At 43.4% G+C, this 13,868-nt stretch overlaps 1 protein-coding gene across 1 annotated transcript in view; it reads left to right on the top strand.

Annotated features, from left to right (window-relative positions):
- The window catches only part of LOC310711412 (uncharacterized protein C1orf159), a 32,167-nt gene extending 25,433 nt beyond the window's left edge, over positions 1–6,734 (top strand). Inside the window, exons 5-9 of the mRNA XM_083513325.1 lie at positions 276–341; positions 1,101–1,235; positions 1,946–1,971; positions 2,408–2,435; positions 4,033–6,734. Coding sequence (XP_083369451.1) covers positions 276–341; positions 1,101–1,235; positions 1,946–1,971; positions 2,408–2,435; positions 4,033–4,127 — 350 coding nt within the window. The 3' untranslated portion in view covers positions 4,128–6,734. The remainder of the gene's footprint in view (positions 1–275; positions 342–1,100; positions 1,236–1,945; positions 1,972–2,407; positions 2,436–4,032) is intronic.
- Positions 6,735–13,868: the final 7,134 nt, after the last annotated feature.

The following is a 13,868-nucleotide window of genomic DNA, read 5'->3' as shown; positions in this document are numbered from 1 at the left end:
TCCCTGAATTATCCAGATATGGTTGGATATCTTGGAGAGTGGCTGTCAGTCAGTGTAGACAATACTGAGTTGGATGGACCAATAGTTTAAGGCAGCTTCCTTTGTCTCTTTCAAGGAGTGGAGTCTCGGCCTGTTGCATTATACGTAAGCACAAAACCTAAAGCATACTAAAGGGCGGGGTGGGTGGGTGTGTAATAGGTAGACCACTTCTGACTTGTACCTAATGTGAATTAGGTAACACTTTTTGCTCCTCTCCCCCACTGGTTCCCTTGTAGACGGTGGCAGAGGAATGAATTCCCAGATGAATCTAACTACCGTAACCCCAGTTACTCTGGGTGTAGGTGAGTAATTCTGGGAAGTGGGCTGCGTATACTGAAGGGGGCTGTATCAGAAAGGGCTGCTGACACCCCAGTGTTTGTTCAGGTGGCTATGGCCTTGAACCACCCGCAAGGCTACTTCCATTTTGCCCCACACCTTCGCACCATCTGAGCCAGATCAGCGGCCTCAATTGCTCTGTTTGTGAAATCTCCCTTCTGTTAATACTTCTGTTGCTTTAAGGCATTCATAGCCCCCTCCCATCCCACCTCAGGGAGATTTTCTCCCAGTTTGCTTCTGGAAAAGGAAATGGGATATAGCACCCTTAAATAGACAAATTTGGAAATGAACAAACCTCCGGAGTCCAAACTGCATCCATCATCTCTGACAGTTCTTTCTTTTATTTTAACTATTAAAGATGAAATTGCTCCTCTTCTAACAAATGTATGTGTCCTGCTGTTGGAAACCAGTTGCTGCCTCCCCCTCAAAAAACACCACCAACCCTGTAGATTGTGTCTGACACATAATTTCATTGTGTATATTTGTGGATTTTACCTGGTTTTATAATCTTATTATACCTTTTTAAAGTTTGCTTTAATTGCTTGTTTTTAATTAACACATTGCACCGTTTTATGGGAAATGCTTATTTATGTGTGTTTGCTTTTGTTTGATGGAGTGGCATATACATTTTTTTCTGAATAAATAGTGACAGTTGCGGGGACCCAGTTTTGCCTGTGACGATGCTAGGAGGCCTGTTCAGCCTCTCTCCTGTCTCTTCCTCACAGGGGGCCCAGAAGTAGCTGCTTCTCTTATCTTTGGGACGTTCGTCATCAGCCTCTTCCTCATACTGTGCGTTGCTTCGTTCTTCTACCTCAAACGTGCCAACAAACTTCCAAATCTCTTCTACAGAAGGAGCAAAGGTATGCTGCTTCTGTTGCTTCCATCTTTAGCCAATTTTTTTTTTTGGGGGGGGGGGTTAGATCCAGATCAGCCTGTTGGCACATCCCATCTTTCTTCCATCATGGAACTCAGGATGGCTTATGTGGGTCACCCAGGAGGCATTATGTGGGTCTCCCACCTAGGCATTAACCAGACCCAGGCCTGGTTAGCTCTCAGCAAGATGCAGTGCCATGTGTCCTCAATCCATGCCCTAGGATAAGTCTTTCCCCAACCTAGTATCCTCCAGATGTAGTTGAAGTGCAGCTTCCATCATCCCTGGCCATTGCCCATCCTGCCCGAGACCGATGGAAGTTGCATTTCAGTACACTTCAGTATAGCAAAGGAGGCTCAGCTTTCAAGTTAGACTGTTCCACTGCCAAGCAGTTCTTAGTGTTGAGACATTTAGCCGAAGTCTACTTCCTTGCAAACTCCCACCCATCACTTCTAGCTCTGCCATCTGGAACCAGAGAGAGCAAGTTTTGTAGCAGTGAGTTCCATGAGTTAAATACACAGAAGCAACACTTCCTTGTTCCAGTCTTTGGGGATTTGAGCTGACCAGAAGTACTTCCAGGTCATTTTGAAATAAGCACCCAGCATAGGGCAGCTTTGTGTGTACAATTCCTGCAACTGACATTGGACCAATTAGATCACTAATACTACTACTCTCTCTTTTCTAACCCTTCCTCTTTAGGGTCTGTTGTACAGTCTGCTGAATCAGTAAGTAAAACTCCAGCCTTTATAATTAATCTTGCTTAACAGGAGTAGCAATAAGTCTGGGTTTCTGGACTTCAGGCTTCATTAAAGCTCTGTTGATCGCTTCTGTTGAAACCATTCCTAGTTCATCTGTTTTGCGGTGGTGGGCGACTGCTTCAGTCTGTTGACTGAATTGTAGCAGAACTATGTTTTGGGTTTCAAAACCTTTCAAATTTGTGCTTGGTGTGGGGCAGTTCCAAGAATGCAGTTTCACTGGAATTGGGGGAAGTTAATGCAGCTTTGGGGAGGACTGTACCACCTTAACGGTGTGCACATATATGTGTGTAGAATTGGCTCTCAGATACACTGGAAAGTTTGGAGGAAGTCATATGAAACTTAGAAGAAAGTTCACTACCCCGAAACTTCTGAGATACCCTAATCTTCATTCTTATCTTTTCAGGCATCAATGTTATCTCCACCGTCCTCAGGTAAGGATTCCACCCCCCACCCCCCATCCCTTTGGTTTCTGCTAAAAGTCCCTTTTGTCAAGTGGTGGCAAGGAAAAGGAAAACTGAGAGCCCTTGCCTGGAAACTTTATTTTTAAACAGATATACGGCCTCCCCCTTTTAGAGTGCCATTTTTGTTTGCATCTTGATTTGTGGAGAGTTCCTTACAATAATCACCTAAAAACCAAAACCTTTCTCGATGGCACCTTGCGGCATTAACACTGCTAATCAGGCCCCTCACCGGTCATAAATGCAAAGCTTATATTGCCTCGTGAAAAGGTTCTTTCCCCCCGCTTTAATAGCATATTTGGTACTTAAGGGGGGTGTGCTTTAAAAGTAGATGGATTTCAGGCAGCGAGGGGTTTTATGGGCGCTTGAGAGAGAATTACTGAGCTGGTCCGGGCTGCTCGCAGCTCAGACTGTCTCCCGGGTTCCCAAGTGGCTCATTCTTAGTCTCGGTGGATTGAAACGTGTCGTACAGCTCAGAATAGATGACAGATGGAACACAAAAAATATAGGGGGTGGTTTGAGTTCTTCCCACCCCGCCCACCCATGATTTCTTTTCTTCTACAAAATAATTATAAAAAGCATTTGATGCTCGAAACCATTCCTATTCCCTAGAAGTGCATGTAGTCTAATTGGAATATATTTCTTCTTTAAAGCTTGTTCGTACAGGAAGCCCTTGCACATAATGATTTTTCTAAAACAAAAAAGTGTGTGTGTTTTATTTTTCCATTTATATCCCACCTTTTCTCCTAAGCTGCTCACTGTCTGGCATACATGGTTCTCCCTCTCTTCCAGTTTATCCTCACAGATTAGGCTGAGAGACAGTGACTCTTTTGTGGCAGTTTTGAACTGGGGATTTGACCCCTAGTCTGACACTCTTAACTGCTATACCACCCTGGTTTTCAGTTTTTTTGGGGGGTGGCTCTTAATCCAGAAATCCTTTCTCTGCCCCCTACCTTTTATATTTTGGGGCCACGATTTCTTGTGATGCAGTAATCACAAAATCAAAAAAAGGTGTAGGTGAGTCAGATATTTGGCAATGGAAGCCAATTGTCTTTTCAGTGCCTGCTTGAAGGGCTACTTCATCCAACAGATGCTTTTTGGAGAGATCTTTCCCAGTCTGCCTCTGTATTGGAATTTGTTTTTCAGATGTGTTAAATTTTTTTATCGAGAGCAACAGTCAGTGTAGACTCTACTGAGCCAGATGGACAAATTTGTCTGGACACCGTACACTTCCTATGTTCCTAGCAAGCACAGCCAGATATGGATGATGGGAGTTGTAGTCTTTCACCCTTTGGTGGGCCACGGGTTCTCCCACCTCTGCTCTAGGAAAACCCGATAACAAATAATAATAATAATAAAAATTTATTGCTAACAACAATAAAATGCTGACCAGGGATCTTAAATAGCTTCCAGCCACAAGCAAAGTGACATAGTTCTCCCCTTCTCGAAAATCAACAAAAAATTGGGGTGCAAGGAAGCAAAAGCAACATCTGAAACTAATCCCTCCCCCAATTTCCTATCTTAAGCAGTTAAGGTAATAGCATCTCCCTTTCACTTTCCTTTTCTGCAGTCCGCAAACCCCGCTACGTCAGAAGAGAGAGGTCACTGATGACATCCGGTACCAGCACAACTATTTCTGCAGAGACCAGAGTCAGCAATGTGTAGCAGCCAGTCTTTGGAGCCCTGAGGAATTGTAAATACTGGCGTGGGCGGCGCGGTGCCCATGCACCCAGTTGCTAGCAAAAGTGCCAGGAAAACAGCTGAGAAAGTGGCCGGCTGGGAAGAGGGAAAAGATGCCAGCAGCTTTGCATCCAACGGGCTTGTGCCAATGAAGCATGGAACGAAGACTCGCGATCAGAGGAGTTCCGGAGAGGGGAGCCAGTTCAGTTAACTGCTCTCAGGCAGGCTGCCAATTCTGTTTTCTTTCCTGGATCGTAGTGAAAGACTCTCCGCTCCCCTTTGGAGACGCTGCGTGCTCACTGCACGGCCGCTCCAGCTCCACCATCGTCTCTCTGACTTGTCAGGATTCGGAGGTCTGGTTGGCAGCCTAGCTCCTGCACTGCTGGGCCATTTCTTTTTGAGGAGGTGAACTGGCTTGCGGTGCCTGCTGCTCAGTGTGAAACACAAAAGTGCCATGTTTTTTTAATGCCGGTGGGAAGCGTTTGGCATCTCTTAATGCAAAATTTTGCAGCATGCCTTCAGGTTCTGAGATGCGAGCTGGGCTGCTAGCCAGGAACTGCTCTTCCAGCGCACCATGCAAGTCGCTTTCTCTCTTTTTAAACAAGTGGGTTTTGAACGAGGCCTTAAGCTTATTGCAATGTTGTCATCGCCGAGCTGCTGAAAGATTTTATTTTCTTCTCCCGCTTCCTCTGTATTTCATGATGGTGGGCAGTAGAATTTCCTTCCAGGTTTATCTGCTGAGCACACCCACCTCTAGGAGGCTCTGATGGTTTTTTTATGTGTGTGCTTCACAGCGCACGGAGGCAAGAGAGGCCAAACAAACCATTGTGAGCAAGAAGCACACTCAGTGGCCGCTCATCTCCAAATGTTTGGAACAGGAGAGGTGGGAATTTGCAAATACTGCAATAGTTGATCCATTCGTTTTGTATTTTTGCACTCTTGTTTTCCTACTCCTCAAGCTCTGCATCCATCGCGGGGAACCTGCAGCCCTCCAGACCACTAGACTACAGTTCCCATCATCTCTGATGGTTGGTTGTGTGCCCTACGGCTGGCAAGGGCTGGGAACATCCAGCAACATCTGAAAGGCCACAGGTTCCCCACCCTGGCTTTCTGTATCCTTTATATCAGCAGTAGTGAAGCTGGTGCTCTCCAGCTTTGATGGCACTACAACCCCCATCATTTCTGGCTCTTGGCCGTCCTGCTGGGACTGATGGCGGTTGTAGTTAAGCAACATCCGGAGGGCACCACAATGGCTTCCCCTGTTTTAGATGATGCCTGGTACCTTTTACAGTACCGTTCAGTGGTGGCGGCGCAGTGTCAACTGTGCCTCCATGTTTCTTGTCTCCCTAAGAGCCAGAAAACCTGCTCCCCACCTCTGGCGTAGATTTCACAACGCAGATGCATTTTTTTGACCCTCACAGACTAAAGGGTCCTTCCTGCCTGTCCAAGGAGGATACAGGATGCGGTAAGGATAAGTGCAGAAATGTCTCACGGTGGGGGCACTTTAATCTCTTTGGGTTGTATCCTACTCAGAGTAGACCCATTGAAATTAATCTGAGCCTTGCTCCTTCATATCGGTGGGCCCACTGAGTAGGACATCATTGGATGCAACCCTCTCATTTATTTAATGAGCTAAGATGTAGCTTTGAAATGGTCCTTCCTAAGCTGGGAGCATCCTCATTTTCTTCTGTTTTTAAACAATGCTTTTGAGCCTCATCAGGATGAAAAGGGGGGGGGGACGGGACATCCCCACACCTCCCCGAGTTTTTAGATTGCTACAAATCCAATGTAGAACCACCCAAGGAGGTATCTCTGACTTAGTCCCCACAGAAGACTCTGCAGTCCACAACCTTCCTCCAAAGGCAAATGCTTTATTTCTGTATGGGGGAGTCCTCAACCTTCACTTGCTTATATTTATACCTTTTATTTAAATGCAGGTGCCATTTCTTGAGATCAGAATCCTGAGGGGTTTTTGTATATTAGCTTCTCTTCTTGTCCCCATCCTTTTACAATCTCTCAGATTCCCCGCAAGTGAAAACATGACTAGGAAGAGACCAGCGGAGATTCAAAAACAACTACTCCCCCCCCCCCCCCCGGGTGGACATATTACTATGCAATGATGCCATGCAAGGAAACAGCCTCCCCTTGCTCGGATGCAATCTCCCTTTTTGTAAAGTCAGTACGCTCCCCTTCCTTGTGCATTTAGGTTGGTGGTGCTGCCCTTTCAGCCCAGACAAAAGTCCTTCTTTCTGCTAGGCTTCCTGATGCCCTGCCTTGACCCCAAAGCACATGCCTCTACTTTCTAATAGATGGTTGAAGTCACTCTGATTGTGTGTGTGTGTGTGTGTGTGTGTGTGTGTGTGTTCACACCGTTCAATGCAGGGAAATCTGTTCTTACTTGCCAGTGTAGTTGTGGGGGGTTGTATCTCCTGTTGTGCCATTCTAGTGGAAAAGAGGCAAGTGTGGGCTGCTTTATTATTATTTTTTTACTCCCACTGTTGTGTCAAATGCAAACTTGTCTTTGTGTACATCTCTCCCCACTCCCTTACTTTTCCCTTTCACTGGCTTTAATAAAAGCACACAAAGTCCTGAGTTCGGTGTATTAATTTTTAAAGCTGGCTGGTTTGGGCACTTGCCCCTAGTTTTGGAAACGAGGTGCTAGGAGTTCTCCCTCTTCAGGTCAGAGGTGGGCATCGTGGGGACAAATTACCATTCCTATGGCAAATGGGGATTCGATTTTCCGAAGTCTCTGTCAAGCTTATGCATGCAGATTCTGTCTTCATTCCCATCTTGCTCCTTGATCTTGACAATCAGCAAGTTGGTGGGGTTTTGTTTTGTTTTTTGCCGGTTATGTTAAAAAAAATGTGCATAATATATTCTTACGCTTGTATTATACATATTTAAACTGCAGACTTCCTAAAGTAACCAGCACAACCATGAATTATTTTTAACTGTATAGAAATACTTTCTGTATTAATGCGACCATATAAATAAGGGTTGTAGCCCGTGCTAGTCCTACTCAAGAGTAGACGCGTTGAAGTTAATGCAAGTGACTGCATTAATTTCTGTGGGTCTGCTCTTAATAGGACTTTGGTGGACTGCAATCTGTTGCACTATGTGGTGCTTGTATATTATATTTAGATAGAAGACTCGTTTGCATATGCTTAGGCTTTCTTTAAAGATCTGCTTGAATAGCTTGGCCCTAAACCAATGGTCAGTACGAGAAGCTGTTCCATGCAAAGCTTGATCCAGTCAGATCAGTTAAATCCCATGTATATATCAATTTAAAACAGATTACTCCTCCCACCTCAGTGGTAAATGAAACTTCCCTGCATTGTATCGAGGATAGTATACAGCAGGGGTCATTAAACTTAGTCCCTGTGGTGTAGTGGTTAGAGTCCTTGATTAGGACCTGGGAGACCAGGGTTCAAATCCCCATTCAGCCATAAACCAGAAGCTTTCTTATTAGGTATTATAGGACAGGAATTGCCAAAACAACAGAGGAAGCTTTTCATGTACGCTACAGCTGCTAGGACTCTGTTAGTATCTTGTCGTCTTTCCATGTTTGGGCTAACAAAAGAATGGCAAGTTAAACTTATGGAATACGCAGACATGGCAAAACTTACAGGAAGACTTAGAGATAAAGACAACAGAGACTTTAAAAAAAGACTGGGAATTGTTTATGTTGTATTTACAGAAATATTGTAATGAAATGGATTCGCTAGCAGGTTTTGAGTAAACGCAATTAAGAAAACATGGACAAAAGTCAAGAAACAATAATATGGAAATTAACTAAATGTAAGAGGCAATTAGAAGAAAATTTGGGATAAAAATGATAAGAATATAAGAGCCCTTAGTTAAAAGATGGAAAATAAGACAAAAATTAAGCAGAAGCAGCAAATAGTTAATGAACCAGAAGTTGGGGGAAGTCATGGGGTGGGGGGAGTTTTGTTTTATTGCATTTCTTTTATATGATAAAGGTGTTGAATATCAAAATGTAAGCTTAATAAAAAATTATTTTTTAAAAAAATCCCCACTCAGCCATAAACCTCACTGAGTATGACCTCGTTGCCTCTCAGCCTAACCTCTATCCCACAGAGTTGTTGTGGGGATTAAATGGAGAGGAAGAGAAGTGCGTATGCCACTCTCCGCTCCTTGGGATATGGATGTAGTAATAATAAACTATTGGAAGTTCTTTAGCAAAAGGGGGTGATCCAATATAGCAGCTGTCTGTAGGCAAACCTGAGGCCTACAGACTTGAGGCTGAAGTGCAGAGGTGAGGTGTGTACCAGATCTTGCCAGACTTCTTTCTCATGGCAGTTTTTCTATGCAGGCTACATGCCTGGGGCCACATCCGCACCACGTATTTAAAGTGCCGTGATAACACCTTAAGCTTTCGTGGCTTTCGCCCAAAGAATCCTGGAAACTGTAGTTTGCTGCAAAGTTGCAAAGAGACCCCTATTCCTCTCACAAAGGTATAATTCCCAGAATGGTTTAATCGTCAGTCCCTCTTCCCAGGGAACTCCTCCAGGAATTGTAGCTTTGTGGGGGCATGAGTGGGATCTCCTAACAGCTCCCAGCACCCTTAACCAGCTGGGCCTTTCCCCTGAACCTCTTTCCATCCACCAATAACTGCCTTATCCTATGTCATTTTGTGGCATCACAGGCAGTCCAACGCCAATGGCAACAACTGAGGAACCAGTGTCTTCAGACCTCACGGTTGTGGGTGCACCTCAGCAAGTTGACTTAATTGTGTGTTTATTATGAATAAATGATCATAGCCCACTCTTCATCTGCACTGCTAATCTGTGGGGAAGCATCATAAAACTGGTGCTGGGGTTTGGGGGGGGTTGGAACAAGGGCTGCATTCCAAACTTTCCAGGGACTCTATTCCAGTGCTGGGAAAGGTCAGAGGCATAGGGAAGTAGAGCAATGAATGTGACTCTTCCCTTTGCACCATCTGTGCACAAGTCTTAAAAGAGTTTTTTTTTTTACGCCCCCCCCCAATCTCTCAATCCAGTTAAACAGGAAAGATAACCACAGTTCAAGGAAACTTTCCAACCAGGCAAAATTTCCCAGAGTTCCCTGGGAAGAGGGGACTGAACCATTCTGGAGAATTGTACTTCTGTGAAGGAAATTGAGGCGGGGGGATGGCAGTTTCCTAACAACTCTCATCACCCTTAATAAACTACATCTCCCAGGATTTGAGGTTGGGAGCTATGACTGCTTAAAGTGGCATGATACTGCTTTTAAAAGTATGGTGCGAATGTGACCTTAAAGTCAGTTCCTGGCTCTGGTAGTGGAAGTTGTGGTCCTTGTGGTGTCATGTGCCCTCCTGCCCTCTAGAGGGAGCATTGTCACTGTGGTTAGCTACCTTAGAAAGGACAACCATTCATTTCCAGAGTAGAAAGATCGCATCAAATGAGCCCAGCAGGATCTATCACTCTCTTTGCACAACACCCAACCAGACGATTGATTGATTGATTGATTGATTGATTGATTATTTAATTTCTATATCGCTTAATATATGAAAGATATCTCTAAGAAAATGAAGCAACAACAGACAGCTTAAACAAAATATAAGAAAAATACACAGGTACATATGTGCCCCTGGGGCAACTTCCAAGAGAGCACTCAGCGCTATCCTGCTCATGGTCTTTGTTGTTGTTGTTTAGTCGTTTAGTCATGTCCAACTCTTCGTGATCCCATGGACCAGAGCACGCCAGGAACTCCTGTCTTCCACTGCCTCCTGCAGTTTGGTCAAACTCATGCTGGTAGCTTTGAAAACACTATCCAAATACCTTGTACTCTGTCATCCCCTTCTCCTTGTGCCCTCCATCTTTCCCAACATCAGGGTCTTTTCCAGGGAGTCTTCTCTTCTCATGAGGTGGCCAAAGTATTGGAGCCTCAGCTTCACGATCTGTCCTTCCAGTGAGCACTCAGGGCTGATTTCCTTCAGAATGGAGAGGTTTGATTTTCTTGCAGTCCATGAGACTCTCAAGAGTCTCCTCCAGCACCATAATTCAAAGGCATCAATTCTTCGGCGATCAGCCTTCTTTATGGTCCAGCTCTCACTTCCTTAGCAAATGGTAATTCAGAGTCAGTTTGGAAAGGAAAGAAGCATTCTTGGAACTCTCTTTGCTGGAGGTGAGGGGGGGATGTTAATGCTTTTACTGGCTCCCTTATTGGCGTCTGTGGGAGAAAATGAAGAGTCTGTCATCCTAACACTTCTAGTTTGTTCATAAAATATTCACAGCGGTGTAGGGAAAGTTGAATGAGCCACACACAGGCAGAAAAAGAACAACTTGACACACGGCCAAAGCAGCTTGATTTACACAATGGTTAAAATCAATTTTGGTTTTTTTAAAAAAAAAACCACCAAAGGTAGCGGGAGAACAGCGTGGTGTTGAAAACATCTACTTGCGTGCCCAAAAAACCCACACCCTTTCTTTTTTTCACCCTGTAACGTCTGTCTTACTGTAAAATATTCGCCGAAAAGCCTTTGAGGGGTATGTGTGGCCCACTGTGAAAACTGCACTAAGCTGTGTTGTCAAAGCAAGGCGATGATCAGGTACTATTCAAAGTGAAGTGATATCGGGGGAAAGAAGAATGAAGAGTGGGGGGGGGGGAGAGAGAAATCATTTTAAAAAGCACTTGAAGGCAAATTTGTCAGTTAACCAGCCCCTGACCGAAACAGAATGACCTTCGTCAAGATGACAGGCGCGAAGTCCCAGCTGTTAGGTGTCTGCTTGAAAGAACAGGAATCAAACAACGAGGGTAAGATGTGGGTGACAGCACCCACGGCGTATTCTGCATACCTGAAACAAGTTGTTCCCCCCCCCACTCCCCTGCCCCCAATACCATCCCACTAAGAAGGGGAAAAACAGCTGTGACATGAGCCGCCGTTGCATGCCTCAAAGAGAAAGCGACAGGCAAAATGACTTTAAAAACAATAAGTTGTAAAGGCGCCGTGCGTGCCGGAAGGCTGATGCCCAATTAGGCTTTCTTCAGAATTTCTCCTGCCAGCAACCTGACACTCAGGCTGAAGCAAAACGCAAAGGGAAGGGGGAGCAGCAGCAGCGGCAGCCTGTGCATCAAATAACCAGCAACATCTGTGCTGCTTTGCAGCGGGAATTTCTCGCTAGCGACTCAAGAACAAAACGCCACGGTTATTGTCGAGAGGAGAAAAGTCCTCTTTAAAAAGAACACACTGCACCGATATTTTTTTGCCCTGAGGGGTTTCAGCTGAAACACTGACTGGTGTTTTCACACAGCATACAGAACTGACCGTTTAAAAAAAGAAAAAATATATAGTGGTACCTCAGGTTACATACGCTTCAGGTTACATACGCTTCAGGTTTTACACACTCCACTAACCCAGAAATAGTGCTTCAGGTTAAGAACTTTGCTTCAGGATGAGAACAGAAATCTTGCTCCGGCGGCGCAGTGGCAGCAGGAGGCCCCGTTAGCTAAAGCTTCAGGTTAAGAACAGTTTCAGGTTAAGAACGGACCTCCAGAACAAATTAAGTACTTAACCCGAGGTACCACTGTACTGAGTCAGGCTACTGGTCCACATAGCTCAATAATTTTCCACGATGTGGGTTGCCAATGTGGTGCCCATGGGCTCTCCTGTGCCCACAAGCCCCTTCCCAGGTGCCCACCGTCTTCTCTCCCACCCTGCTGAAGTCAGGCATTCTATGGCGGCATTCCCATGGCAGTTTATTCCGTTTTCACATTTCCCCATTAGTTCCGCATTACATTTCAGCTACCACAAGATGTAAAAGCCACTTTTGGACCTATGGTGAAAAATACAGCGCTCATTCAGCATTCATTTCCATATTAGCTGCAAAGCACTTCTATCTGCACAACTCATAATTGGCTGGCTGAATTTTGTAGCCAAAGAGTTGCCGAAGTCTTCCTGCCTGTTGTGAGATGGAACTTGATGGTGGACATTAGAGCAGGACGGACAAAAGGGGCAAAGGAAACTGCCTTTCCATATCTATTAGGAATTCTAGATAAAGATATCCCAAAAGATAAAACTAACTTATTTCTATACACAACAACAGTGGCAAGAATTTTGATTGCTAGCTATTGGAAAGAAGACAGCATCCCCCCAAAAAAGAGAATGGTTGGGGAAACTTTGTGAGTACCTGGAACTAGCAAAACTGACTAATATAATAAGGAGAAAATCCAAAACTATGGTTATGAAGCAATGGAAGTTCTTAAATGATTATTTACAAAACCAGGGCTCAACTACAAAAATCTGGTTGTGTTTAGAATAATCTTGTGCGTAATATAAAAAATACAAAGTGAGACATTAAGGAAATCCAAAGGGAAAATATGAAGAACAGAGGTTCTGACGAACGGATTATTAAAAACGCGTGAGGTAAACAGTGGAAGTCTTTTTTAAAAAACAAACCCACTTTATTTAAGGTAGATAAGGACAAGATGAAATTATACAATTGAATATAAATATAGATGGGAAACGGCTATGTATTGTGAGTACTTATCTACTTTTAAAAATTTTCACCTATGATCTTTTTCTTTTACTTCTTTATTCTTTCTTTGTTCTTTTTTCTTTTTTTCTGATATCTTATCTTTCATTTCACTGCTTTATTGTGAATAGCATTTTATAGAGGTATAAATAACAGTAAATATGAAAAGAGACAAAATATTCTCTAATTTTTTTCCCTTGGTTAGATGTATTTTCTTTTTCTTTTGTTGTGAATATGTATGTTTTCTTTTTTTCTTTTTTTAAATGATATTTATTGAGAATTTTAAAGTTACAAAGAAAAAAGGAGGAAAAAATAAGAAAAAGAGGGAAAGAAAGAAAAGAATAGATAAAAATAACAATTAAATGATACAAATCAATAAAAACCAAAATCAAAAAGAAAAAACAAAACACACAATACAACAATCAAAAAACAAAAATATACAACATATTTAAAAACAAATCCAATATTCCCAAATCCTTAACTTTCATTAACTTATTTCCTCGACCTCCTCACACCTCCCTTTTTTGTATTCTAGTTGTTAATTATCTCAGCAAATCCTTTCCATCTTTCACAATATTCTGTCATTAAATTATCTTAATCTATTTTAACCTTATCTTACCATAAAAAACCTTAAAACTTAAAACTTAAATCTTATTTATACCAAATTCTTTTAACCATAACATATTCTTACATAATTCTTTTTAGCATTTCTGCTAAAGCCAATTAATTTCATTCCAACATTTTTCTGATACTCATTAATTTTGTGATACTTTTCTAAATAAATTTTTTAAAACTTTCTTCCAATCTTCATCCATCATCTCTTCTCCTGGTCTCGGGTTTTGTCAGTCCTTTCTATCCCATCCATCTAGTCCATCAACCTGGTGACCTTATATCCAAGGCTCTTAAGTCTTTTCCATGTCCCTTCCGCAGGTCTTCTTCGTGTTTATACCTGTACTTTACTTTGTCTTCGGCTCCTTTCACTCTGGGAGACTCCAACTTGACAATATCTTTGTCCCTTCTCGACAAGTCAGCCCCTTTCCCATAGTCAACACTTAAATCCATGTGGTATTTAAAAGCATGTTTCAAGGCCCCTCCAAAATTAGGGGCCCCCACAACTCCGAGCTCCCCCCGGCCTAAAGCCAGACTTGAAAAATCAAAACATCTCTGCATAGGGGGGTCCATCCAGCCCCCCATCTCCAAACCAAGCAGATCTCCGTCTCTCCAAATCTGA

Source organism: Podarcis liolepis (assembly GCF_965112155.1).
Source record: "Podarcis liolepis genome assembly, chromosome: 7".
In the NCBI taxonomy this organism is placed as follows: Eukaryota; Metazoa; Chordata; class Lepidosauria; order Squamata; family Lacertidae; genus Podarcis; species Podarcis liolepis.
The sequence above is the reverse complement of the archived record's forward strand: the minus strand, read 5'-3'. Positions and strand labels throughout refer to the sequence as shown.